At 42.5% G+C, this 27874-nt stretch overlaps 1 protein-coding gene across 1 annotated transcript; it reads left to right on the top strand.

The window, feature by feature from the left end:
- On the top strand, positions 1-27874 carry zc3h15 (zinc finger CCCH-type containing 15). The gene is made up of 10 exons (XM_055637835.1): positions 1-321; positions 13163-13264; positions 13562-13670; positions 16463-16615; positions 20474-20559; positions 23191-23370; positions 24311-24457; positions 24549-24647; positions 24720-24873; positions 27116-27874. Exons 1-10 carry the CDS (start codon positions 250-252, stop codon positions 27286-27288), a joined length of 1275 nt encoding a protein of 424 aa, XP_055493810.1. The 5' UTR covers positions 1-249; the 3' UTR covers positions 27289-27874.

Here is a 27874-nt window from a genome sequence, read left to right as displayed (position 1 = left end):
GACGGCCGGTCACAGCGTGCGCGTGCGTGTGCGCGTGCGCCGAGCCTCCCCCACCCCACCCCATTGTGGTTGCCAGGGCGGCCGCTGAGCTCGAGCCGGCATTACCCAGCGGACGGCGCGGCGGCGGCCTGGCGCCTGAGCGCGGCATCGAGGTTTGACGGCGGCGACGACGGCGGAGGCGGAGGAGCAGGAGGAGAGAGGGAAGGAAGCGGCGGCAGCGGCGGCGGCAGACACGGCAGACACAGTGACATGCCCCCCAAGAAAACGTCCAGCCAGCCCAGCAAGAAGAACGAGCAGAAGAAGAAGGAGAAGGTTATCGAGGTGAGCGAGCAGCCGGCACACGTAGAGTGTAGGCCCCGGGTCTGGGTCAGGCATGGTGGGCCGGGGATGAATCCGCGCATGGCCGCCTCTTGCTGCTCTGAGTATCCCCGGCTCGGCGATGGAAGGCAACGCCGCACCGGCCATGGGCCATGCGGTAGGGTAGGGCCCCCCACCTCTTCTCACCGTGTCCTCTTCCGTCCACGCACCCTTCCCTTACGGGCCACCCTCCTCCCTCTACCCGGCCTTGCAGTAACTCGGGCAGATACTGTGCAAAGTGCCACTGCCCATCCTGATCCGATTTCTAATTTGGCTCTTCCGATTTGGCGTGCATTGATTTACACCCCCCTTCTTGCTGACCTGTTCCCAACTTCTGGATGTAATACGCTGAAAAGCTCTAGGTAGAGCATCACTCAGCAATATGATGGTGGTGGACGTGCTAGTCTGAAGAAGGGTTTCGATCCAAAACATCACCTTTTCCTTTAAAGTGCAAGTGAAATGAATTTGCCAGCAGCGGTACTATGAAAAAAAAACACACAAAAACACAATAAATAAATCTAACACAAACATCCACCACAGCATTGGCCAGTCCTCCTCCTATTTCCCCCCGTGGTCGGGACCTCAACCCTCCGCAGCCGCCACTGCGGGCGTCCAGATGTGCAGACAGGTAAAAGTCCAGGTAACTCGTGAATCAGCGCCTCCCCCCCGGAGACCGCGGCTTCAGGTTGGTGTAGGCCGACGGTCGAAGATTTAAAGTTCCCGCCGCGTCGCAGCCAGAAGCAGGGCCCGCAGTCGGAGATCAATAGATGCTGCCTCACCCGCTGAATTTCTCCAGCTTTTTTGTCTATAGTCGAGATGGAGATGCTTTTGGAGTGCATCTTTGTATGTGTTGATGTTTTGGAGATCTCTGATACTGGCTGGTAGGGTATTCCAATCCCTTGGTGTCCTGAAGGAAAACGAGTTAGAAAGTGCCATGCGGAATGAAATAATTTCCAGGTTGGTAGCTTCTGGTTGACCGGCCTATGTGCTTGGATTAACTGGATGTGGTCCTCCATCTATAAATCAATAGTGGTATTCTTGATCTTGTGGAATGTTGTCAGTCTGATGAACTTGCGACGAGTAGTAGGTGGATGAAATTTAAGGTACTTTATCATACTGGAGACTGAGCTCTGCCACTTGTAGTTGTTAAATATGAAGAAGCGTTTCAGCCCAAAACGTTGCCTATTTCTTGGTCTGAAGAAGGGTTTCGGCCTGAAACGTTGCCTATTTCCTTCGCTCCATAGATGCTGCCTCACCCACTGAGTTTCTCCAGCATTTTAGTCTACCTTCGATTTTCTAGCATCTGCAGTTCCTTCTTAAACATATAGGAATGATGGATTGGTTTAGATTTCCTAGTAAAATGCACAATATTAAATTTTTCTGGTTTGAACATCATTTGCCATTTCTTCTCCCATCTCTCCAATGAGCGCGGATAAGTGTCAAATTAATGTGTAGGAAGGAACTGCAGCTGCCGGTTTCAGTCTGAAGAAGGGTCTTGACCCAAAACGTCACCCATCTCTCCAGAGACGCTGCCTGTCCTGCTAAGTTACTCCAGCATTTTGTGTCTATCATCTGTCCCCCAGCTTAAGTTCAATACGTTTCCTTCTGCCTCCTTTCGAGAGATGAAAGAGGAACTTGTTTCGTCATTGTAGTTGAAAGAGTGTTCACTTGACAACCTAGCAATTTCCTTTTGATCCACTAATCTAGATTTGGAAAGAATTATATAATTTAGAAAAGAAAATGATTTATCATTTTGTCCTTGACATCGGAGCACCAGCAGACTGAGGTGTGAATTGGGAATGAATTAATACTTTGCACATGTGACAAGTCGCATTGAAATTCTTTGCTTGCATACCCAAGGTATCCAAATAATCAATAGACAATAGGTGCAGAAGTAGGCCATTCGGCCCTTCAAACCAGCACCGCCATTCAATGTGATCATGGCTTATCATCCCCAATCATTTCCCCGTTCCTGCCTTCTCCCCATATCCCCCGACTCCATATTCTTTAAGAGCCCTATCTAGCTCTCTCTTGATAGTATCCAGAGACCGGCCTCCACCGCCCTCGGAGGCAGAATTCCACAAACTCACAACTCGGGGTGAAAAAGTGTTTCCTCATCTCTGTTGTAAATGGCTTGCCTCTTATTCTTAAACTGTGGCCCCTGGTTCTGGACTCCCCCAACTTCGGGAACATGTTTCCTGCCTCTAACGTGTCCAAACCCTTTATAATCTTATATGTTTCAATAAGATTCCCTCTCATCCTTCTAAATTCCAGAGTATACAAGTCCAGCCGCTCCATTCTCTCAGCATATGACAGTCATCCCAGGAAATAACCTTCTAAACCTACGTTGCACTCACTAAGTAGCAAGAATGTTCTCCCTCAAATTAGGAGTCCAAAACTGCACACAATACTCCAGATGTGGTCGCACTAGGGCCCTGTACAACTGCAGAAGCACCTCGTTGCTCCTATACTCAACTCATCTTGTTATGAAGGCCAAAATGCCATTCGCTTTCTTCACTGCCTGCTGTACCTGCATGCTTATTTTCATTGACTGATGGTCAAGGACCCCCAGATCCTGTTGTACTTCCCCTTTTCCCCAACTTGACACCATTTAGATAATAATCTGCCTTCCTGTTTTTGCAACCTCATATTTATCCACATTAAGCTGCATCTGCCCACTCGCCCAACCTGTCCAAGTCACCCTGCATTCTCATAGCATCACAGTTCACAATGCCACCCAGCTTTGTGTCATTAACTTATAAGAACAAATCTGATTATAACTACATAACTGCAGAATGGATGATATGTCATTTAAATGCAATTGTTTTCAGGGGTGGGGAGAGATATGTATATTGAAGATGCATTTTTCCTCTAATAGGTCAATTTATGCCTACTGAATAAGTTCTCTATTCATGCCTACTATATTCTATTGTGCTGAAGCAAAGCAAGAATTTCATTGTCCTATCTGGGACACATGTCAATAAACTCTCTTGACTTGGTTTATCTTAAATTAGAAGAGCTTACAATACCATGCATGCCCTACAACAAGAACAAAACCAAAAATGTACAACAGTGTACACATTGATACCTTTATTATTGTTTAAGAAGGAACTGCAGATGCTGAGAAATCGAAGGTAGACAAAAATGCTGGAGAAATTCTCCAGCATTTTTGTCTACCTGTATTATTGTGTTAAGTCTAGATTTATAAAATAAGACTTTCTAATAACTTGCTTGTGTACCACATCTTATATAATACATTGTCGGGATCATAGGAATAGAATTATATATGTTACTAGACCAAGTGCAGACCCGTTGGGTCTGTCCCCCCAACATGCGGTTGTGGGGGGGGCGGCATGCAGCGTCACACACACTAACTATCTCCCCCCCGCCCCGCACTCACGCTAATTAACCCCCTTGACATTATATTCATATTATTAATTCGCTCCTTTTACCCCATAACCACCTTATCTACTGACGCATATGCCCCAACTTGCAGTCACATCTAGAGAGGGGGGGGGGGGGGGGGTAGAGAGTTAGGGCAGATAGAGAAGGGGCAGAGACACAGAGAGAGGGGCAAGAGGGAGGTGGAGAGGAGGAGAAGAGGGAGGGTGGGTGAGGGGGGAAAGGTGGGGGGGGGGGAGAGAGAGAGAGGTGAAAGTGAGGGGGAGAGAGAGGAGGTGCTCAGAGGGTGAGGAGCAGGGAGGGGGAGGGTGGAGGGAAAGGGGTGTGGAAGGGGAGGGACGGTGGGAGAGGGGGGGGATAGTGGAGGGGGGAGAGAGGTGGGGAGAGAGAGGAACCCAAACCCCCCAAACAACCATTTGCAGGCAGTGCTTTTTTATTTCAAACTAACCATATTTTATTTTCAAACCACATTAAGGGTACTTACTCACAGGTGTGAAGAAATTTGTTCAGTGTCATTCAGAGCTCAGAGTGCCCTCCATGTTACAGAGTGATTGAGGCACACCACTTGCAGAGACTGATTGAGGCACACCACTTGCAGACTGATTGAGGCACACCACTTCCTGGTTTTATAGTCTCTCCATCTCCCTCCAGCAGGGGCAGCAGAGAGAATGGGGAATGTTGTAAAAACATTAATATCTCTGTCAATTTTCATAGACGGGAAAAATCCTCGGCACACACGCGGTGGAGGGGGACTGAGCGAGGTGGCCAAAAATGACGGCCGTAGGTGGCGGCGTACTCTCGGAAACCACAGCACAGAAAGCCGAAACCGGTCAAGAACAGAGCTTTAGTAATATATAATAGATAGACAGTCATCATACATTGGGAAGGAAATTAAGGCTTTAATGTGTGCTCCTCGTGGCATGTTGTTGTTCCCTATAACTCCATTTATCATGTATTTTAAACACCATTGATCCGTGTACATTGTGTATATTTAACACCATTTATCGTTTATTTTAAACCACTGATCCGTGTACATTGTATATATTTAACACAATTTATCCTGTATTTTAAACACTATTTCAAACCGGCTTAAACACAAGCCGATTCGGGATCTCCGCGGCTTGGAGGTCCCGAATCGGCCGCCTCCTACCGGAGACCAGGGCTTCATGGTGTTATAGGCCGCGGGCCGGCGGTCGGAGCCTTTCTCCGGCGAGGAATTCCAGACTCCGCGAGGGAAAGTGCACGCTGCACCCGCAACTAGAAGTTCCACACACCGCGGCTTCAGGGTGTTATAGTCCGCTGGCCAGCGATCAGAGCAATTCTTCTGGCTACCCCCTGTTCCGCGATCTGAGCTACAGGAAGACATCGAGCAGGCCTCATGACAGAAAGTTATATATTTTTCTTACCCTCATCTTTAGTGGGGAACTTGAAGAAAGACTGCTATAAAGTGCTCGAATCGGTTACATTGACGATTCGAGCACGATAGCAGAACGGCTCGCTATGCTGGCAGATGTGGACGCCATGACAGAAGCACATTTAAAAAAAAAAAACCCCTCATAAATTTGATTCCCAAAATGGCTCCAAAAAAATTACCCATGAGCCCATGACCGTACTGCGGCTTTTTCGTCGAGTGGTCTATCTTGCTCCTCTAGTATCTTTGCTCTCCGCGAGACTGATGATCGAGGGCGCCGATTGGACGAGAGGGACGTCGGTCAGCGGGCATTAGGGGCGGGGTTGGGCATGATGATTCAGCACGGTGATTGAAGGAGAGAGGCGTCGGTCTGGGGCGAAAGTAGGGGGCGGGACTGAGGATAGAGCGTGGTGATTGGAGGAGGGAGACATCCAGGGGGCGCCAGACAAGTTAGCCTGGTGGAGCGAGGCGCCGGGGGAGGGCAGAGGGAGAGTGGGCACTGGGTTGGGAAAGGCTGGGGCGCGGCTGCAGGGCCGGGGCCTTGTCGGTATGAATAAATGTTTTAAAGCAAGTAGAGATAGTGTGTGTGCCCCTGGTGAGCAGAGGGGGGAATCTCTGAGCGTGAGTAAAGGTGAGGACGTCCCTGTGAGTGAGAGTAGTGAGAGGATCCCTGTGAGTGAGCAAAGGTGAGGAGTTTCCTGTGAGTGTGAGGAGGTGCCTGTGAGTGTGATCAAAGGTAAGGGAGGTTGTTGCTGTGAGTGAGCAATGAGGGGTTCCCTGTGTGTGAGTGGGGAAGACCCTGCGAGAAATTAAGGGTAAACAGGCAAGAAAACGGTGTCATTTCAAGGTACAATTATTATTTAACTCCACCAGGGGCATTGCCCCTTGGAATCCTACCAGGGGGCAATGCCCCCTGGACCCCCATCTCACTTCCTCTTTTTTCCTGTCTCATGCCTGAGTCTAATTAGTGGTTGCCGAGTGGCATTGATGTGCATGTTACATAGAGCGACAAGATGGTTAGGTGTACTGATCAAGAAGATCGGTGAGAGAAGAATGTTCATTGGTAGTTGTTCATTGGAGCCTTCAGAAAGTGAAAAAATTAACATGGTGCTTTTCGTGGCAATTATTATGGATTGATGCAGCCAATTTACACACACACACAAAGCTCTTGACGTGATAATGACCAGATACAGGTTTTTTTTTTATTTTGGTAATTGACAAGGGTGTTTTTTGATTTTCAGAATAGTGCTGTAGGATCTTTTAAATACATGTGAGAATGCTGAGAGGGCCTTCCTTAGCTTGCTATTTCATCTAAAGGAGGTTGTTGAGTGCATCTTAGATTCTTATGTTCAAGGTTTTTGGGGATGGTTAGATTGTTTCTTTATTGTCACGTATAGCAAGTACAGTGAATTTTTATTTGCATTCAGCTCTGCAAGACTACAATCGACCTCGGTCAGTACTGAATGTACATAGCAGCCTACTGAGTTCATTTGCAAGAGGTGCCATTTTAGCACCGTTTTATAGCCACAAAGATCCATTGCAGTCGTCTCCATTCATTTTGATTTGTATTTCGCCGAGTATTTTCTTTGTTACAGATATGCTTGATGTTTGAAATTTTGTCTTTGCGTGACATATTCTGTTATTTGTGACATATTCAATTTGCAGCCTACCTCTTAATATTTTTTTTAATTCAGCTATGTATATTAAAATGGATTATAAGTTCATGGCTCTTAAAATAGAATCTCAGTTACACATTCCATCTTCTAAGAAGTTGGTATACAGTGCCCTCCATAATGTTTGGGACAAAGGCCAATCATTTATTTATTTGCCTCTGTACTCCACAATTTGAGATTTTGTAATAGAAAAAAATCACATGTGGTTAATTTGCACTGTCAGATTTTAATAAAGGCCATTTTTATACATTTTGGTTTCACCGTGTAGAAATTACAGCAGTGTTTATACATAGTCCCCCCCCACCCATATCAAGGCACCATAATGTTTGGGACACAGCAAAGCCTTGTAAATGAAAGTAGTCATGTTTAATATTTTATTGCATATCCTTTGTATGCAATGGCTGCTTGAAGTCTGCGATTCATGGACATCACCAGTTGCTGGGTGTCTTCATTGGTGATGCTCTGCCAGGCCTGTTATGCAGCTATCTTTAGCTTATGCTTGTTTTGGGGGCTAGTCCCCTTCAGTTTTCTCTTCAGCATATAAACTGTTTTACTGTTGTGATGTTATTTTTACAAACCATGTTTCTCGGGGTATCTATATCTAAATCTAAATTTTATTAGTTATTTAAGTATGACATCGGATGGAAGATGCAAACCCAAATCTCGTTGCACTTATGTGCAATGATAATAAAATTTATTATTATTATTATTATTAACAGCATTTTCAATTGGGTTCAGATCGGGAGATTGACTTGGCCACTCAACAATTGACCGTTTTTTAGTTTTGAAAAACTCCTTTGTTGCTTTAGCAGTATGCTTGGGAAATGCTTGGGATCATTGTCTTGCTGTGGAATGAACCGTCGGCCAATGAGTTTTGAGGCATTTGTTTGAATTTGAGCAGATAGGATGTTTCTATACACTTCAGAATTCATTATGCGACTACCATCAGCAGTTGTATCGTCAATGAAGATAAGTGAGCCAGTACCTTCAACGGCCATCAATGCCCAGGCTATAACACCCCCACCACCGTGTTTCACAGTTGAGGTGGTATGTTTTGGGTCTTGGGCAGTTCCTTCTCTCCTCCATACTTTGCTCTTGCCATCACAAGATATAAGTTAATCTTTGTCTCGTCTGTCCACAAGACCTTTTTTTCCAGAACTGTCGTTGCTCTTTTATGTACTGTAACTTGGCCATCCTATTTTTGCAGCTAACCAGTGGTTCGCATCTTGCAGTGTAGCCTCTGTATTTATGTTCATTCAGTCTTCAGGGGACAGTGGTCAGTGACAAATCCACACCTGACTCCTGAAGAGTGTTTCTGATCTGTAGGACAGGTGTTTGGGGATTTTTCTTTATTATAGAGAGAATTTGGGTGAGTGGGCAGATGCAGTTTTATGTGGATAAATGTGAGGTTATCCACTTGGGTAGCAAAAACAGGAAGGCAGATTATTATCTAAGTGGTGTCAAGTTGGGAAAAGGGGAAGGACAACGGGATCTGGGGGGGGTCCTTGTTAATCAGTCAATGAAAGTAAGCATGCAGGTGCAGCAGGCAGTGAAGAAAGCGAATGGCATGTTGGCCTTAATAACAAGAGGAGTTGAGTATAGGAGCAAAGAGGTCCTTCTGCAGTTGTATAGGGCCCTAGTGATACCACACCTGGAGTATTGTGTGCAGTTTTGGTCTCCTAATTTGAGGAAGGACATTCTTGCTATTGAGGGATTGCAGCATAGGTTTAATGGTTAATTCCCCGGATGGTGGGACTGTCATATGTTGAGAGAATGGAGTGGTTGGGCTTGTATACTCTGGAGTTTAGAAGGATGAGAAGGGATCTTATTGAAACATATAAGATTATTAAGGGTTTGGTCACGTTAGAGGCAGGAAACATGTTCCCGATGTTGGGGGAGTCCAGAACCAGGGGCCACAGTTTAAGAATAAGGGATAAGCCATTTAGAACGGTGACGAGGAAACACTTTTTGTCACAGAGAGTGGTGAGTCTGGAATTCTCTGCCTCAGAGGACGGTGGAGACCGGTTCTCTGGATACTTTCAAGAGCGAGCTAGATAGGGCTCTTAAATATAGCAGAGTCAGGGGATATGGGGAGAAGGCAGGAACGGGGTACTGATTGGGGATGACCAGCCATGATCACATTGAATGGTGGTGCTGGCTCGAAGGGGCGAATGGCCTACTCCTGCACCTATTGTCTAGTGTTGGGGCACTGTGGGGTAATTGAGTGCATAAAAACAAATATCACCTATAAAACAAGTTTTAGTAGACGGCAAAGTCAGGATGGCACTTTTGCTATCAGTTAAAGTTATATTCTGGGTCATTCGAAAAATAAACTTTTAAAAATTTTAAATATTTTTTTAATCAACCTGATGCAAGATAGTTTCAACAAATAAAAATGTAACTTGTCCTTGACTTTCACAAAAATACATGAGCTTCTGGACCTCATGCCATATCTAACTTGCTCAGGATCCGTGAACAGATTTTGTCACATAATCAGTAGGGAATTCTATCAAATTTGTACTGCACTGCTAGACTCCATGTGCTGTGCAGTGACAGTCTGATTTGTCTGTGAAATTGTCAGCGAGTTTTCATGCCTGTGAACTTGGCAGTATAATGCAGACATTATTTCGGGTGGATGACTTTTTATCATAACTGGATGACTTTTTGTTTTTGTCTAAATACTACAATTGTGACCTTTTCAGATTCAGATTCAATTTTAATTGTCATTGTCAGTGTACAGTACAGAGACAACGAAATGCATTTAGCATCTCCCTTGAAGAGCGACATAGCAAACGATTTGAATAAAAAATAAATAATAAGTGTCCGGGGGGGGGGGGGGGGTGATTGGCAGTCACCGAGGTACGTTGTTTAGTAGAGTGACAGCCGCCGGAAAGAAGCTGTTCCTCGACCTGCTGGTTCGGCAACGGAGAGACCTGTAGCGCCTCCCGGATGGTAGGAGGGTAAACAGTCCATGGTTGGGGTGAGAGCAGTCCTTGGCGATGCTGAGCGCCCTCCGCAGACAGCGCTTGCTTTGGACAGACTCAATGGAGGGGAGCGTGGAACCGGTGATGCGTTGGTCAATTTTCACCACCCTCTGCAGTGCCTTCCGGTCGGAGACAGAGCAGTTGCCATACCATACTGTGATGCAGTTACTACAATTGTGACCTTATGATGTCCCTTTATGAGTGTTGATTCATTACTGTGGTGTTCATCCATTAATATTTGCTTTTGATGTTTGTGCTGAATTTAATCAAACTGCTGGTGTAGCTAAATTGGCCAAGCAGCACTGTAGAAGCAAAGGGATAGTCAACATTTTGGGTGAAGACCCTGCATCAGGGCCAGTTAACATTTATGTTCCTTGTCTTAACCATGATGATAAGTTGTGATACTTGGCACATTTTTAGTGGAGCTACCAGTTTTGCAAAAGCTAAGCTAATTTGATTCAGTATTGATACAGACCCCTGAAGTTAGGACTGTATAAACGCTTGTACCTGTCGGGAACCTGAAGCACATGTTTGTGAAAATTTGCTGATTGTTCCGTGGATTGGCATGAATACAATAAGAACAAGTTCAGAAATTACACTTCAAACCCCTTGCTGTTTTCTAAAAAAATTGACTTTTATGAATCTTGCTATGTATTTGTGCCTTTTGGAACATTATCAACAAATAAGATTTGCACATCTACCACTGGCATGAATACGCGGTAGAAATTCTAAACAGTTTCAAAACAATTATTGTTCATTTAATAACAGAAAATTTCACACGGCTTTTGATAAAGTCATTGACGTATACAAAATTAAAGCACATTTGAGGGTATTCTGCTGGCGGATTATGAATTAGTTGACAAGCAGGAAACTGCAGCAATAGACAGTAATTTTTCTCATTAGTAGGCAGTAACTAGTTGAATGCTGCAGGGATTGATGCCTGAATTCCATCTATTCACACAGACATTTTCAAGTTTGCAGATGAGACCTATATTGTGACCGAAAATGAGGGCTGTGATGATGATGCAAAGATTATAGTGAAGTTGAGTGTGCACAAATGTATCGCACATTCAGCATGACCTGGATACAGTGATTCATTTTGGTTCTAAAATACAAGTTCAGATTATTATCTGAATTAACATAAAGGCATAGATACTGTGTGCCTTGAGCTTCCTTGCACACCACTTGTTGAAAGCGAGGGTCTTGGTCCTGCAAATAGTTGGGAAGGCAAACTGTTGTATACTGCCTTTGCAAGAGGAAATGAATATTTGAGCAAGGATGCTGTATATTAACATCTTGATGAGATCCCACCTGGATGTTTGTGTGCAGTTTTGACCATGTCTGAGTTTGGATGCAGAGAAGAATTGCGTGGGGGCCTGAGCTCTCAGGAGTGATTGCGCAGGCTGGGACTATCCCTTTGAGGCTGAGGGGTGATCTTGTTGGAGGGGTTGTATGGAATTATAAGGAGGATAGATAGGATTAATGCAGTCTTTTACCCTGAATAAGGGGAATCAACAGGAACATCAGAGGCAACTTTCTCAGAGGGTGGTAGGTATATGTAATGAGCTGCCCGAGGAGATAGTTGAGCTGAGTACAATAATAACATTTAAAAGACATTTGGACAGATACATGGATAGGAAAGATTTGGAGGAATATGGTCCAAAGTAGACATGAGGCACTAGGGTAGATAGAGCATCTTGATCAGCATGGGCAAGTTTTGCCAAAGTGACTTTTTCCGTGTTGTATGGCTCTTAATTTGCTATTGCAAAGCTGTGCTACCATAACTCTTTGCATTTGTATTGGAGAACCAGTAACAACAAGGTTAATGCTGGATCCATTGTCATCACCTCAGCAAACCATAAGTTCTCGGAGCAGAACGGGCCATTTGGCCCATCAAGTCTTCTCCGCCATTCAGTCACAGCTGATTCACCTTTTCGTCAACCCCATTCTCCTGCCTTCTCCCCATAACACCTGATGCCATTACTAATCAAGAAAATGTCAATCTCCTCCTTAAAAATATCCATTGACTTGACCTCCACAGCCATTTATGGCAATGAATTCCAGTTTCAACTAAAGAAGTTCCTTCATCTCATTTTAAAGGTATCTCCTGTTATTCTGGTCCTATACTCTCCCACTAGTGGAAACATCTTCTCCACATTCACTCTATCCAGGCCTGTCACTATTTGGTAAGTTTCAAAGAGGTCCTCCCTCATCCTTCTAAACTGAGTACAGGTCCTGTACCTTCAAATGCTCATTATATGTTAACCCAATCATTCAATACAATACAATTTATTTGTTGTCATTTGAACCCAGAGGTTCAAACAAAATTTGGTTTCTGCAGTCATACAAACAAGAAGAAGAACCACGACACAACACAATTTACACGAACATCCATCACAGTGAATCTCCTCCTCACTGTGATGGAAGGCAAAGTCTTATCTCTCCCCTGCAAACCTCGTTCTGGTCCCGATGTCAGAGTCAAAGCCCCCTGCGGGCAATGGTAAATAAGTCCCGCGGCAATTATAAAGCCGCGCTGGTGATGCAAGGCCGCACTCCAGGTCTTGGCGTTGGAGCCCCCGGCATGCGCTAACAAGTCCCGCGGCCATTTAAAGCCGCGCCGGGCGATGTAAGGTCCCGCTCCAGGTCATCCTCAACCCCGCAACTCGGGCGAAAGAAGTCGCCGTTGCGGAAGCCCCGAAAAGCGGTCTCCCGGCAGGGACCCGCGGGCTCCCGGGTGTCACCGTCCACCGGGCCGGCGGCTGAAGCCCCCGAATCTCCTGGGTCGGGCCGCAGCAGCGCGCCACCACCGCTTCTCCCGCTCCGAACTCGGCCAGCTCCATGATGGTAAATAGGTCCGCAGCTCCGCGACTGGATCCCCAGGTCGTTCCGGTTGGAGGCCGCTCCACTGTGCTCGGCCCCAACGACAACGGAGACCCGACAGAGAAAAGGTCGGGTTCTCCGTGCAGGGGAAAGATTTTAAAAAAGTTTACCCACCCCCCTGGGATTCCTGGGATCATTCTTGGAAACCTCCGTGCCCTCTCCAATGCCAGCACATCCTTCCTCAGATACAAGACCCAAAACTGCTCACAATACTCTAAATGCAGTCTGACCAGTGCATTTTAAAGCCTCAGCATTACATCCCTGTTTTTTTTTTTGCATTGTACCCCTCTCAAAATGCTAGCATTGCATGTGCCTTCCTTACTATCGATCAATGGTATAGAGTATACCAAGAATAGGGAGAGACTAAATTGCATGGTTTGACACACATTGTGGGCAAATGAGTGATAGGTTGTTATCTAAGTGTAGTTTACTTAATTTTTTTTATGCTGTTCTAGGATAAGACCTTTGGTCTGAAGAACAAAAAAGGAGCAAAGCAGCAAAAATTCATCAAAACTGTCACAAATCAAGTCAAGCATGGGCAAGCAGGTGGAAAACAGGTACAGTGAATTAAAGGCTGGAGCCTGCATGATGTGAAGCAGAATGAGCCAAGTCATAGGGAAACCCTTTAAATGTATTTACTAATGTTGCCCCAAGGAATGCCTCAAGCTCTGGAGTAATTAAATTTGAATAACATTGTATTAATAAATGAGAAGTATGAAAAAAAAAATTGAATCGAGAAACACTTGACTTTACTGATCTCTCACTTAGAATTTAAAAAGTTTTAAATATTTTTAGTGCCAATTAATATTTAAAGCATCAGGCTTGCTTGTTTACAATGTGTTTATGCTCTTCAGGTACCTTTTGGTGATGAAAAGAAATCTAAGAAGGATGATAAAAAGAAAGAGCTCCAAGAGCTTAATGAACTTTTTAGACCAGTCGTAGTTGCTCAGAAGATCAGCAAAGGTATTTTTTATTTTACAACGGTCAACTCTGACCTTTGAAATTAACCTAAAATATGGTATTGATAATGATCTCTGTCAGTTCTTAGAATATTGTTTTCCTTAAAATGATTTGATGCCCTTCAATTTGACAGTGTTTAACTAAAATGTAGTGAAGTAGTCATGGTTTAATATTGATTCTGCTAATAGTCAAACCATACACTGTGGCAGACATCTTGACATAGTAAATCATTTACCTGCTAGATATGGCTTATCAATTTACAACCTCAATGCAACTTGTGGAAATAGACAAGAAAGAGCAGAGACCAATAATATTCTAAGCTGTAATTATCAATATTATCTCCAAACATACAGAATATAATATGCCTGAACCATTCCTTTAAAATCTACAGTGAACAAAAATAGCATGTAAAAGAAAATATCCAAATTCTTCTCTCCACACTTGACCACCGCCTGTTTGAATTAATAAGATCTTGTGCTTCATATCTTCTTTGTCTTTCCTCATCTGTTGATCAGATTCTGACTTCCCTTTCTCACTTTAGTCTAAACTTTAGATTTGGCCTTATTTCATTCCCAATTATTACATGATCTTCCACTGTCTATCTCCCACATTGTTTTTTTTTTCTCCTATTACAGCAGCATCTCCAATACAGCATCGCAAGACATTGGGCCAACAGGAATAGTCCAACATATCAGTCTCGCAGATCCTTCAGTTCTTCATAGACCTGCAGAGACTTTGGTAGGGAGAGAGATGTACTTAAAATCAGCTGGTGCAATTAACTACATTGGCTGCATTGACATCCAGTATCTTCTCACCGCCACTCCATCCCCCCCCCTCCACCCCACTCCTCTCCCATTGCCTCATTCCCAGCTGCACCCCAAACCTAACTTCTGTAGCCCAACCTATGCTGTATGTTTGTGGTAATGCTGAGAATTATAGTGGCAAAGTTAAAAAGTTTAGCAATAAATCAAACCAGGAGTAGGTTGTTTAGCATTTTCGTGTCTGCTTTGTCAATCCATAAGATCTGAGCGGGTCTGTTTAACTTAGTGTTACTTTCGTGCACTCATCCCAAATTCCATGATTCCCCTAATAACCGCAAATCTATTGATCTACGCTCGATGACTGAGACTGTATAGGCGCTTGGGTAGAGAATTCCATAGACTCGCTGCCCTTTTTTCTCATATCAATGGTGCTTTTATTGGCATGTGCGAAGTACAAACGCACAGTGAAATTATTTTCTTACGAACCGTCCATACACAAGTACATCTCCAATTAGCAAATTGTACAGGAATAGTCTACTGATCCCGTGTGCAAGAGGCACCCTGTTTTGGCACTGTTTTTGAAGGCCAGTCCACACTCTAGGTTTTATGAGCAGTACTCGTTCCAGGAAAGCTCCAGGCGTTGCCTTCCCTTAGCGAACTGATATCCTCTCCTCGCCCATCCATCTTTGTTTCCCCGGGCAGCCTCCTGCAGTTGACCTCTGGTGTGCTAGGGCAAACCCTGGTTCCCTCTCCTCTCCTATCAGCCTCTCTTCGGCAGTCATGCACATCATCGTCACCAGCTCCATCCTCCCAGTCTCTGGTCTTCGGGGGGACGAGCAGGGGGGCAGGAACCCCCTTCCAGGCTGTGGTCTGCTGAGTCTTGCGTTCAGGGAGTTTCAGCCACCCGCCGCTATCCTTAATGGTCGACCCTATGTTTTGAGGCTTTTTACACCCCCACCGGGGGAGCATCATCTCTGCATCTACCCTATCTAGTCCTGGAAAGATTTTGTATCTATCCTTGAGATTACCTCTCATAGAAAGATGGTCAATAATTTAAATGTAACCAGCATAGATGTTATTGTTCTCATAATTGTGTGCAAGAGAATTGTATTTTTATCACTAATATTGACTTTGTGCTGTACATTTCCTGGGAGGTTCAAGTCTAGCATTTTGTTTCTGGATAGAAGAAGTTGATGATAGCATTAGAAAGTTCTACTTGCATTGAGCTGAAGTAGAAATAAAAGAGGCTATTGTAAAGGGAATCAGAAGCAGGATATACGATGATGAGAGGACGAAGCAATTTTAATGGCAGTCCAAAAACACTTTTTTTAACATATTTGTACCATCAACCAGTTTTTGCAGAAATTAAGGATTAATCTAAATTACTGTATTATTTCAATCCTGTATTGTTCAATGCGAGTTCAACCTTAATGGAACAATTTGTTTAGAATAAACCGCTGAAAGAGAATGGTGGGTTAGTTATCACAATTGCAGTCCTTTGTGTGACACCCTGAAAGCAGTTTTTCCCCCAGCATCTTAATTACCTGGGAATAACATCAATGGAACAGCTCATGGGTTAATTTAAAACTGCATCGCTGATTTGTATTGGGGACACTGATTTTTTTGTTGAAACAGTATAAAATAGGGGTCTTGCTTCAGAACCGTATGTTGCTGGCGTTTAACATTTCTTTGCTAATCCTGCCGTATAGTGTTTCTCGCTTTATACCGGCGAGAAGTGCATTTCAAACAAATGGGTATTTTGTCTGCCCTCCCTCTGCTGCTTCGAGCTGCTCTTAGCCAGAGTAGCAATCACTCCTTTTGACATTTTCTCCCAGCTTTTTGGGCTGCAAATTACATATTTTGGTTGTAATTGTATTTCTTTAACTTTTTTCAATCACAAATCCCCCAGTGACATTTTTTGTAATATCATCCAACATTTGTACAGTGAGCACAAAAAGTCAGCACCAAAGTAAGTTTTTAAAAGCCAAGTGAGAATAAAGGTTATGGCAAATATTACTTTTTTTTCCCTTCTAGGAGCAGATCCCAAATCTGTGGTCTGTGCATTTTACAAACAAGGTCAGTGTACCAAAGGTGACAAATGCAAGTTTTCACATGACCTGACCCTTGAAAGAAAAAGTGAAAAACGCAGTATGTATGTAGATGCCAGAGATGAAGAGCTTGAGAAAGGTAAGACATCTTTAATCTTAAATTTATTGAGGTTTTCTTCATTTAATCTTAATTCATCTTTATCAAGTTTGACACCATTGATTTCTTGTCTGGTGTTTCATCATGACATTCACTAATGCATATCTGGGCCAAATATTATTGATTAACATATAACTGTTCAAACAATCCTTGTGAAGTTCTCCCTGCCAGGTTTTTTCTGCTCCTTTTGTTTCCACGTGAGGCTTGTTTGCCATGTTGTAAATTACTTTAACCATTACAAAGGTACAGTGCACACAGAAAGTATTCAGACCACTTCACCTTTTCCACATTTTGTTACGTTACAGCCTTATTTGAAAATGGATTAAATTATTTTATTATTATCATCAATCTAGACACAATACCCCAGAATGAAGAAGCGGAAAATGTAGAAATTTTTGCAAAGTAATTAAAAATAAATAACTGAAATATCACATTTGCATAAGTATTCAGACCCTTTGCTATGACTCTCAAAATTGAGCTTAGGTTCATCCTGTTTCCAATTGATTATTCTTGAGATGTTTCTACAACTTGATTGAAGTCCATGTGGTAAATTAAATTGATTGTACATGATTTTGGAAAAGCACACACCTGTCTATATAAGGTCCCACAGTTGACAGTGCATGTCAGAGCAAAAACCAAGCCACGAAGATGAACGAATTGTCTGTAGACCTCCGAGACAAGATTGTGTGGAGAAACAGATCTGGGGGAGGGTATAAAACAATTTCTGCAGCATTGCAGGTCCCGAAGAGCACAGTGGCCTCTGACGTTTTTAAATGGAAGAACTTTGGAACCACCAGAACTCCTCTCAGAGCTGGCCGCTAGGCCAAACTGAGCAATTGGGGGAGAAGGGCCTTGGTCAGGGAGGTGACCAAGAACCCGATGGTCACTCTGACAGAGCTCCAGAGTTCCTCTATGGAGATGGGAGAACCTTCCAGAAGGACAACTATATCTGCAGCAGTCCACCAATCAGGCCTTTATGGTAGAGTCGCCAGACGGAAGTCACTCCTCAGTAAAAGGCACATGACAGCCCGCTTGGAGTTTGCCAAAAAGCACCCAAAGGACTCTCAGACCATGAGAGACAAGATACTCTGGTCTGATGAAACCAAGATTGAAGCCTTTGGCCTGAATGCCAAGTGTCACGACTGGAGGAAACCAGGCACTGCTCATCATCTGGCCAATACCATACCTACGGTGAAGCATGGTGGTGGCAACATCATGCTGTGGGGATGTTTTTCAGCGGCAGGAACTGGGAGGACTAGTCAGGATTGAGGGAAAGATGAGCGGAGCAAAGTACAGAGGGATCCTTGATGAAAACCTGCTCCAGAGCGTTCTGGACCTCAGACTGGGGCGGAGGTTCACCTTCCAACAGGACAACGACCCGACGCACACAGCCAAGACAACGCAGGAGTGGCTTCGTGACAAGTCTGTGAATGACCTTGAGTCAGAGCCTGGACTTGAACCTGATCGAACATCTCTGGAGGGACCTGAAAATAGCTGTGCATCGACGCTCCCCATCCAACCTGACAGAGCTTGAGAGGATCTGCAGAGAAGAATGGGAGAAATTACCCAAATACAGGTGTGCCAAGCTTGTAGTGTCATAGGCTGTAGTCGCTGCCAAAGATGCCTCAACAAAGTACTGAGTAAAGGGTCCGAATACTTATGTAAATGTGATATTTCAGTTATTTTTAATTACTTTGCAAACATTTCTAAACACCTGTTTTCACTTTTTTATTATGGGGTATTATGTGTAGATTGATGATTAAAAAAAAAATTTTAATCCATTTTAGAATAAGGCTGTAACATAACAAAATGTGGAAAAAGTGAAGGGCTCTGAATACACTATGTTTCAACTTTTGAGTAAATCCTGAATTCACCAAATTATGACCAGTCATGTGTGAATACATCTGGCAATTTGTAAACTTATTTGGAATTTTTAAAGTAGTAACTTGGCTCTAGTCATCAGTTCAATGGGAAGTTTAAATTTCAACAGTTCTGATGAAAGATCATCAACCTAAAATGTTAGCAAACCATAACAGTTGGAGGAACTCAGCTGGTCATGTAGCATTTGCTTGACCCACTTAATTGCTCCAGCAGTTTGTTTTGATCCAAATTCCAACATCTGCTGAATTTAGTCTCCGACAAGATCTTTCCCTATATTGTGCGTATTTCTTACATTTTATGTGCCTCCATGTTCATTGAAGGATAAACAAATAATTATTGGGCAGCGGCACTGGTTGTAGAGCTGTTGCCCACCAGCTTTACCAACCCGGTTCAATCTTGACCTGGGTACTGTCTGTGGTTTGGCTATTCTTTCTTTGACCATAATCCAAAAATGTGCAAAATTTGTATGGTTAATTGGCTGTTGGCAGCAACGCTTTGTGTGCAAGCGACTGATAGAATCTGGGATCAGTGGAGGGAATAGGAAAGAATAGGTTACAGAGAAAATTAATGGGAGGGGTGTTTAGTGAGTCAGCATGAATTGATGAGCTGAAATATTCTACCACCTCTTAAGGAAATATGGTCACATTCAAATGTAATATTGGTCTATAGTCTACTATATTTTCCGATCCTATACGTTGCTTTGCACTGTGCAATTTTTTTAAATTTAAACTAGGGTTCAGCCCCAGATAAATTTCACACACAATTCACTAAAACACCTTTGTTTTGAAATGCGTCACCATTCCAGGCTTAGAGAAATGCACATACTAGTACTGCACTGTAGATGGCTAATTCATAAAGTGCTGTTGGTCCTCGAGATTGACCACTCACGGTTGTGTATCCCTGTGCTTTAAAACTGATATCCACACGTACTAAGCATTGGTGAACTCTGCCTCTCATAGCATGCATTGGTGAAACATCACTGAGCCACTGAGGTGATTTGAAGATGTGCTGGGCTGGGGCGAGCTGCTAACTATAGTGGGAGCAAACCATTGCTAGTGACTAGCAGCACCTTGTTTGGATATTGCCTCAATGCAGATCCCACAGTCTCTCGTCGCTACCTGTTGGATGTAATGGAAGTTTGTGTTGATATTTTTCTCTCTTTGGCGGCACAGGTCTGGAGATTTGTTTGAACAAGCTCAATGGTGATCAGGGGCCATTGAAATTGTTATCATAGTGCTATCTCCAGGCTGGGGAGAGCTATGCGGTCAAAAATCGGGTGGTTGAGGGGAAAGAGAAAACTTCTGTCGCATCAGACTGAAGCTCTATGTTAACACATGGACCCCAGCAATGTCCTATATAACAGCCATGCTGTTTTAACATTTTGTGCCTTGGAAAGTTTTAAATAAGGTCTGGCTACTTTTAGGGGTCGGCAACCAAATGAGGCCCGTTACCCGAAATCATTCAGCCCGCACGCGTATTTTTTTCCCCCGTAATCATCTGGCTCGCCCCGAGCACGGCCGAGCTCTGGCTGTATCGCATCCTGCGCAAAGCCACCGGCACGGCCGCGCACCTTCTGTGAACATGTTTAAGAAAGAACTGCAGATGCTGGAAAAAACGAAGGTAGACAAAAATGCTGGCGTAACTCAGCGGGTGAGACATGCAAGGATTGCATGAGGCTGCCTCACCCGCTGAGTTTCCACAGTATTTTTCTTTTACCTTGTGTGAACACGTGATTTGATGCCTGCCATCCGGAACAGGATGGGGGCGGGACCCATGTGTACACGTGATAGATGTGGCCCGATATCCGCTCACAGACATGCGTCCCGGCCCCTATGTAGAACAAGGTTGCCAACCCCTGGTCTGAACAATTCCAATTATGTCTTTACGCACACTTTTGATGCTGATAAAGTACTTAAATGCTAATTGTTCTTGGCCAGCTAAACATACTTTTCCCCTTAGACACGATGGAAAATTGGGATGTTAAAAAACTGGAGGAAGTGGTCAATAAAAAACATGGTGATGCAGAACAGAAGCAAACCGCAATAGTAAGTAAATTTCAACGATGAAGTGTGTTAATTTTGTGCGGAAAATAGGCATGCGAGCATACGCGTTTAGGCATAAGCTCATTTTTGACACAGCAAAGAGTAGGTATGTTGCAAAGCCTACCTGAATCGTGGCTGAGAATCTGCCCCACCCCGTGTGCGCGATTTTGGCGCTGTTTAGAGGGGGCGGGTTTAAAACGCGATTTTTACTAGGCTGTTGCAATCGAAAATGTTCAGCCTAGTAAATCATTAACGAAAAATCGCTGAAAGACCCCGTCGCAAAAGGTATTATTAGTTTTTATGGCCTTGTATAATAGTTATAGTAGTTTAAAAATCACTCTCTAAACCCGCGACCTCTCGCAGCCCCAGGGTTTTATAAAGCAAACAATTAAAGGTATGTACCTTATTTTTACATTAAAAGGGGCTTCTTAAGAACCCTTTATATAAAGTTTTCTATAGCGAGTAGCTCATTTTGGGCTCTTTATATCCCGCAGTATTTTTCTGGGCATTTGAGGGCACAAATCCACTGCAATGTGAACGTTCTAAACCAGCGCGTTCACAGGAACCCACTAGAAAGCCGATTTAAAATGGACTTTAATTTACAGCAATTGAACACTAAATTCCTTCCATTTGGCCTATAAATTAATGTAAATGAGATTTTAAAATAATGTTTTATTGTGAATTATTTATGAATATTATTTGGACACTTGTGCTATTTAAAAACGTTAATCATTTATTAAGAAATGGATAGATGTTTAGATCTAGTAATTGAAGTTTGAAATTTGCTACACTTGGGTAACTAACTAATTATATGCTTTAATTTCAGGTCATCCAAGTTAGATTATTTTATGTTTGTTTCAGAATGGTTCAATCTACGATAACTGAAAATTTCATTCAGTTCTCTTAATTTTTAAGAAGGTTATGGCCTTTTGACAGCACGCGATCACAGCTTTTTTGTTATGGCCATAGAAAATCAATAGGGAACAAGATGCTAATTTCCGAGTATGAAAATGGCCATAACTTTTTAAATACTTGAGATATGAAAGTGAATTAGGTGTCAAATTAAACTTATTTTTATGCTTTATCTGATGGGATAAATTACAGGCTTGATTTTTTAAATCTCAACATTTTGTAACATTGCTACAAAGAGGCAGTGGTCTGCAAATGTTTGCTCTTTAATTGCTGATTTTTGCAATGTGTTGAAGGATGGTCACTGGCTGCCAACCTGTAATAAGGAGCAAATCCTCTAGGTTCAGAGTATAAATATGAATGTAACTAAGTTACCAGCTATTTGCCAAAACATAATGGTGACTTTCTCCAATAAACATGAATAACCTTTGTTGAATCTGTTTCTTTTCCTCTGACTCTCCGTATTCGCAGCCACTTTATTCCAACATGCAGAGCTGGTCCACATTTAATGAAAAACTGCATTTTAATTCATACTTGGGTCCCAGCTTCACACGGGAGGGCTGGTCCCCCAAACGCAACACACACTCTCACACACACACACACCCTCCACCTCACACACACATAGACTCACACACATGCACACGCACACTCGCTCTCGCACACTCACACACATACACTCACGGATTCTCATACACTCACACACACATACACTCACACGCGCATACACTCTCACTCACCGACTCGCACGCCATATATATGACAGTAAACCTTCTTGAATCTACTCACACGGCTGAGCGCGGCCTCCACTGTGGGGCTTCCGCAATAAGCGTGACCTCTGCAATTACCGGAAATTACGCAATCAGGGCGACCTCTGCAGTCACCAGAAATTACGCAGTCAGCGGGGCCGGCCACTAAGCAGAAGTCACGAAATGAGCGGGACTTTTGGACTAAACACAGTCGGACCTAATAAAGCATTTATTCCTTCCAAACACAGTCGGACCTAATAAAACATCTATTCCTTCCAAAATAGTCGGACCTAATAAAGCATTGCAGTTTCAAGCACAGGCAGGGCAGCAGGCCAAACAACTCAATGACATTGTCATTTCATTTCATTTCCAATTAAGCATTGCACTTTCAAGCACAGGCAGGGCAGCAGGCCAGACAACTCATGGCATTGTCATTAAGGGCTAACAAATCATTTATTGCGCAAGTACATTGCATATTCACAGTTCAGTTGATTCACAGCTTAGAATGATAGTCGTGGCCTCTCCCTCGCGATCTTGCAGAGTGACTGACTCCCGTCCCGTCATCCAGGGTTTTATAGCCCCCCCCCCCCCCCCCCGGAAGGGGCGTTATCTTCATTGCGGTGATTGACAGGCAAGAGGACCAATCAGCTGATCTCAAGGTTTTTTTAAACACTCATAACTTTTTTAGTTTTCATCAATGGGAAATATCCTCGGGGCTGGCTCAGCGGAGGAGGACTGAGTAAGATGGCCAAAAATCACAGCGATACAGGGTAGCGTTTCTTCTAAAATCAATATATAGAGCAAACAGGAAGTGGTCAAGATGAGACTTTCGATTATACAGATTATTGCTTTTTATTTAATTGGAATAATGGAATAATAACTTTTTTGTAGGATTTACTACATTTTAATATGGTGGGCTGCAGTGAATTAGGGTTTTTCCAGAAATGTTTGAATGAGTTTTTTTTTATTCCCGGATTAGGTTTGCAGACATTTTCTTGAAGCCATAGAGAATAACAAGTACGGCTGGTTTTGGATATGTCCAGGGGGAGGAGACGTCTGTATGTACCGTCATGCCTTGCCGCCGGGCTTTGTTTTGAAGAAAAGCCTGAAGAAAGAAATAAAAGAAGAAATTTCATTGGAAGACTTAATCGAAATAGAGGTAGAGAGGGCATTTTATGTTAATTAATCTCACCATTACTAATTGCTTTGAGTTGTCCGTGGCTAAAACATTTTTTTGTAGAAGGTGGTACAGTGATGAAGTTGTTGCCTTACAGCACCGGAGACGGGGTAGGAGATTGCAACCTTCACGTGGTCCGCCCTGTTTCGACGAATGCAATCAACCTGGCGTGCACAATCAGTTAAGATTAAATAGAACAAGTTGTCCTACAACTTTAGGCTGTGCACGCCATACGCAAGAAGAAGAAGCACCGGAGACCTGGGTTTGATCTTTACTGTGGGTGCTGGTGTTTGTACGTTCTTCCAGTGACTTGTGTGGTTTTCTCTGGGTGCTCCAGTTTTTGCCCACACTCCAAAGATGAACAGTTTTGAGGCTAATTGGCTTGGTAAAATTGTGAATTGTCCCTGGTGTGTGTAGGATAGTGTTAGTGTGCGGGTATTGCTGGTCGGCACGGACCCAGTGGGCCAAAGGGCCTGTTTTCGCTATATCTTTAACCTAAACTAAAAAGGAACTAATTATAAGGTTCAGGAAAACAAACAAAGCTGTTTGCATTCGCATTCAATCAACCAACAAATTGGCTTGAAATAAAAAATCTTAACATCGCATTGTCTGCAATACATGTTCTATCCACATGGTGACGCTAAATATTAAAAGATCTAATGTGCTAGTGGTATACAAAGTGAATTTCCTCTCTGCTGCTCCATGGATGGCTTCAACTAAGTATCTGCTTTGTAGTTTTAGTATATTTTGAATCATTGATTACATGGGATACATTCAGCAGTTACACAGTAGCAATTTAAGATCATCTTAAATTGATCTTAAATTTAAGATAAACTACAGTTGAAGCTCCTTTATGAAGTGATGTCATAAATAAAACTCTTCATCAAAATAAAGTAAGTTAAGTTTTGTCTTTAAATTTTAGAGAGCTGCCTTAGGACCAGACGTAACTAGGATCACTCTTGAAACCTTTTTGGAATGGAAAAAAAGGAAAAGACTTGAGAAAATTGAGAAATCTCTAGAAGATCTGGAAAAGAGGAAAGCAGATTTCAATGCTGGCAAAGCTTTTGGCGTATGTATAATTTGATGTTTCCATCACATATTGAATTGATGCTATTTAATATTTATTCAAAGACTGATTTGAAATAATTCTTCACAACCAGGTGAGTGGACGAGAAGTATTTGAATTCCGGCCTGAATTGATCAATGCTGATGATGAGGAAGCAGATGACACCCAATATTCACAAGAAGAAGACGAAGAGGTAACTCACTACACAATGCCTTTGAATGCTTTCCTGTCATATTTGGCTTTTAACTGATTCTCTTCATTCCAGGTTGAAGAAGCAGAAGAGTTCAGCGACATTGATGCTTCACGATTTGTCCCATTAGAGATAGATAAGACTGGCATTACAGTCTCAACTGGATTTGACCGGAAAGGAGAAACACATTCTGCAAGTATACCCAAAGAAATGTCAAATTATACAGATGGTGAGTAGATTCAATTGTAAGTTTCTTGCAAGGTCCTGGTGATCTATCTGCACTCGTCCAAATAAAGTATTTACAGTCACAGATTTCACCAGCTCTTATTCCATTATATGGTGTGATCTTGGCTCGCTAACAGTGGTGTTTGTGATTTAAAAATTTGGTATCTTCATGCTGGTCACCAAATGCTAAGTGGAATATTCCATCCACTTTTCTACTTTAGTTTAGATTCTTCAAGGCTGAAATTCTCATCTTATTCCAGAGAACAGATAATAAGAAATGGAATTAATTATTCTTTGTACCTTCATTGCTCATCTCAATGCCACTTCAGTAATCATGTTCTCGCAACCCAGAAGTAGCCTATTAGTCACTTGGTTTTGGTGTGTTAATTATTCCTTAATCCATTCAATATTGTGTTCCAATATCTTGTGTGTTGTATTTTCAAAGACCTATCGATAATGAAGATACATTGCATTTGATTGTTCTCCTTTAATCTGCTAGGTGCAAACTCAATCCTTGGATTTGTCAAACAAGATATCCATTTCATGACTGAATATAACTGCTTAATCGTAGTGACTTAATTTTCCAAATGACGTTTCCACTTCCTTAATTAATTCCAACCTATTTCAAATTACTGTTGTCAAGCTAACTAGCCCAAAATTTGCAATTCCATCTGTTTCATCAAGTAATAAGATTACATTTCATCCCTTTCAATTTGCAAACCGATATAATGTTAGCTAGCAAAGAGTGCTTATGCTATTTTAACTCCCAAGGCCACCACCTTAAAAAGTCTATGGTGAAGTTCATTGGGCCCTGGCAATTAATCCTGTTTGAATCCCATTAATTATGCCAATACTAATTGTTTTTTGCTAACTATCTTGTTGCTTTTTTTGTATGACAAATCAAATTCCATGTATGTTTACATACTTGGCTAATAAATTGCAATTACAAACTCACCCTTGGAGCTCTTGCTCATTATAAACCCGTACTCCATTTATTTTTGGGAGGTGTTTGTGTCCATGAGGGCAAACTGCCATAAGTACATACAATCGATTCTAATATCTGAAATTGTAGCAAATACCTTCGCAGAACCACGTTTGCCTTAAAATAACATATTGTAAGCTAAATATGTTTACTATTTATTGTAGTTTTCCAATCTATCACAGCCAGCTCTTATGTCTTTGGAGTTTCTTGTAATCAGGTTGATGAGTTTTGTTTCAGACTGAAGAAAATCCTTTTATATAAAAATATAATTCTTTCACTTCTATTTCTCAGCTACCGGATAATCAATTAACCCTTTCTCTTTGCACAATGCCAATTCAAATAAACTTTGCACAATGCACAATGCCTTATTGGTTTCTCTGCATTCTGATTTTTGAAACTATTTGTTATACACTCCCTGAAGTGCCTTAATCCTCCACGCCATTCCTGGATCACTTAGTTTGCTTAGTTTATTTGTAGTTTAAAAGTGTTGTAAATATTATAATATCCCATTCATATGAACCAATAGTTTACTGGTTTTATATTGAATCCTGCAATACAAGTGCTGTAGTTTAGTTCAGAGATAAAGCGTGAAAACAGGCTCTTCGGCCCATTGAGACTGTGCCGAGTAACGACCACCTGTACACTACACATTAGAGGCAATTAACCTAGAAACCTGTACGTCTTTGCAATATGGGGCTAAACTGGAGCCCCTGGAGAAAGCCCAAGGGAGAACATACAGAGACAGCACCAGCCGTCAGGGTCGAACCTGAGTCTCAGTTGCTTGTAAGGCAGCAACTCTACTGCTGTGCCGCCGTGCTGCCTTGGGTTGGGTGGTATATATGGTTTCTGCCTTTGCTGTTTCTGGGTTCCACCCAGATTGATTCTACAACTTGATCAGTTAGGTCAAACTTCTACCTCCTTCTCTTTGAAGTCCATAAAATCAGAGTCTTTCTTCCTCCTTTTCCATTTTGGTTGGCTTTTCTAAAAGGGAACAATCTTGGGTTGACTCACTTTGCATCACTGCAAATATACAGCAAATGAATTTCATGGTGAATATCCATTTATTTTACTTTATCAACGTGCCATTCCTGTGTTTTTTATATGTTAGTTAATGCAAATTTGCTAAATGGTGGCATATTTAAATGTTGTAGATGTGATCCGAAGTTTCTAATTCCTTTTTTATTGCATATGGAAATTGTGTGCTACATCCTTGTTTTCATTGGAGCTTCTCTCATTTTATGGTGCATTATTTAATTTATTACAGAATATAAATTGGACGAGGCTTCAGGAGGAGTTGATAATGAAAGCGTTGATATGGTGGATGGAGAATTGGCAGATGGTCACATTGATGGTGTCCCTGTAGATGAAAATCTCTTTACTGGAGAAGACCTTGATGAGCTGGACGATGAATTAGATGACTTGGATCTGGAAGATTAAGGAGGATGGAGTTAAGCATGTTGAATATAGACTTGGAGGTGGAAATTCAAAAGACTTCATGTTAAAGAAATCAGTCAGATGTTATTTAATGTTTGACCCCATAGGCCTCTCCTGTGCTGCTTTTGAAATATGCAGAGGTATGGTATCTATTGGCGTTTACCATGGTGTAATGTTGCCCTGTAAACCACCAGTAATGAAAATCTACCTTTCCAAATTGTCCAAAATCTGAGTATATTCTCTGACATTGCCAACTACAATAGCAAACGCCACACTTTACTCTGAGTTCCAGACAGTTAACTAATTTGGATATAATCAACTTGAAGATTAATAACAATATTCCCTTCAAACAATGTGCTTGAACTCATTCGTTTGGACAAAAAAAGATGCAGAACAATCTGAACATAGGATATGAAACTACTTACTTAAAAGGAGAGTGAACCGAAGTTAACCATTCTGATTAAATTATTCTGTAGATCATTACTTGAACAGTGTTGATCTAGGCTATCATAATGCCAGTTGCCACATTATGGAGTGTATCAAGCACAACTGCCGAACCCATAGGTTACAAATTCATCAAGATACAGAA

This window comes from Leucoraja erinacea, chromosome 7 (genome assembly GCF_028641065.1).
Source record: "Leucoraja erinacea ecotype New England chromosome 7, Leri_hhj_1, whole genome shotgun sequence".
Taxonomy (NCBI): domain Eukaryota; kingdom Metazoa; phylum Chordata; class Chondrichthyes; order Rajiformes; family Rajidae; genus Leucoraja; species Leucoraja erinaceus.
Note: the sequence above shows the minus strand (reverse complement) of the source record. Positions and strands in the feature narration are given on the sequence as shown.

Excerpts from the sequence above, each read along its gene's own strand:
- zc3h15 (XM_055637835.1), top strand. The coding sequence starts at position 250 with ATGCCCCCCAAGAAAACGTCCAGCCAGCCCAGCAAGAAGAACGAGCAG. Across the intron at positions 16,616-20,473 it reads AGATGAAGAGCTTGAGAAAG|ACACGATGGAAAATTGGGAT; the intron begins GTAAGACATCTT and ends TTTTCCCCTTAG. Across the intron at positions 20,560-23,190 it reads AACAGAAGCAAACCGCAATA|GTTTGCAGACATTTTCTTGA; the intron begins GTAAGTAAATTT and ends TTCCCGGATTAG.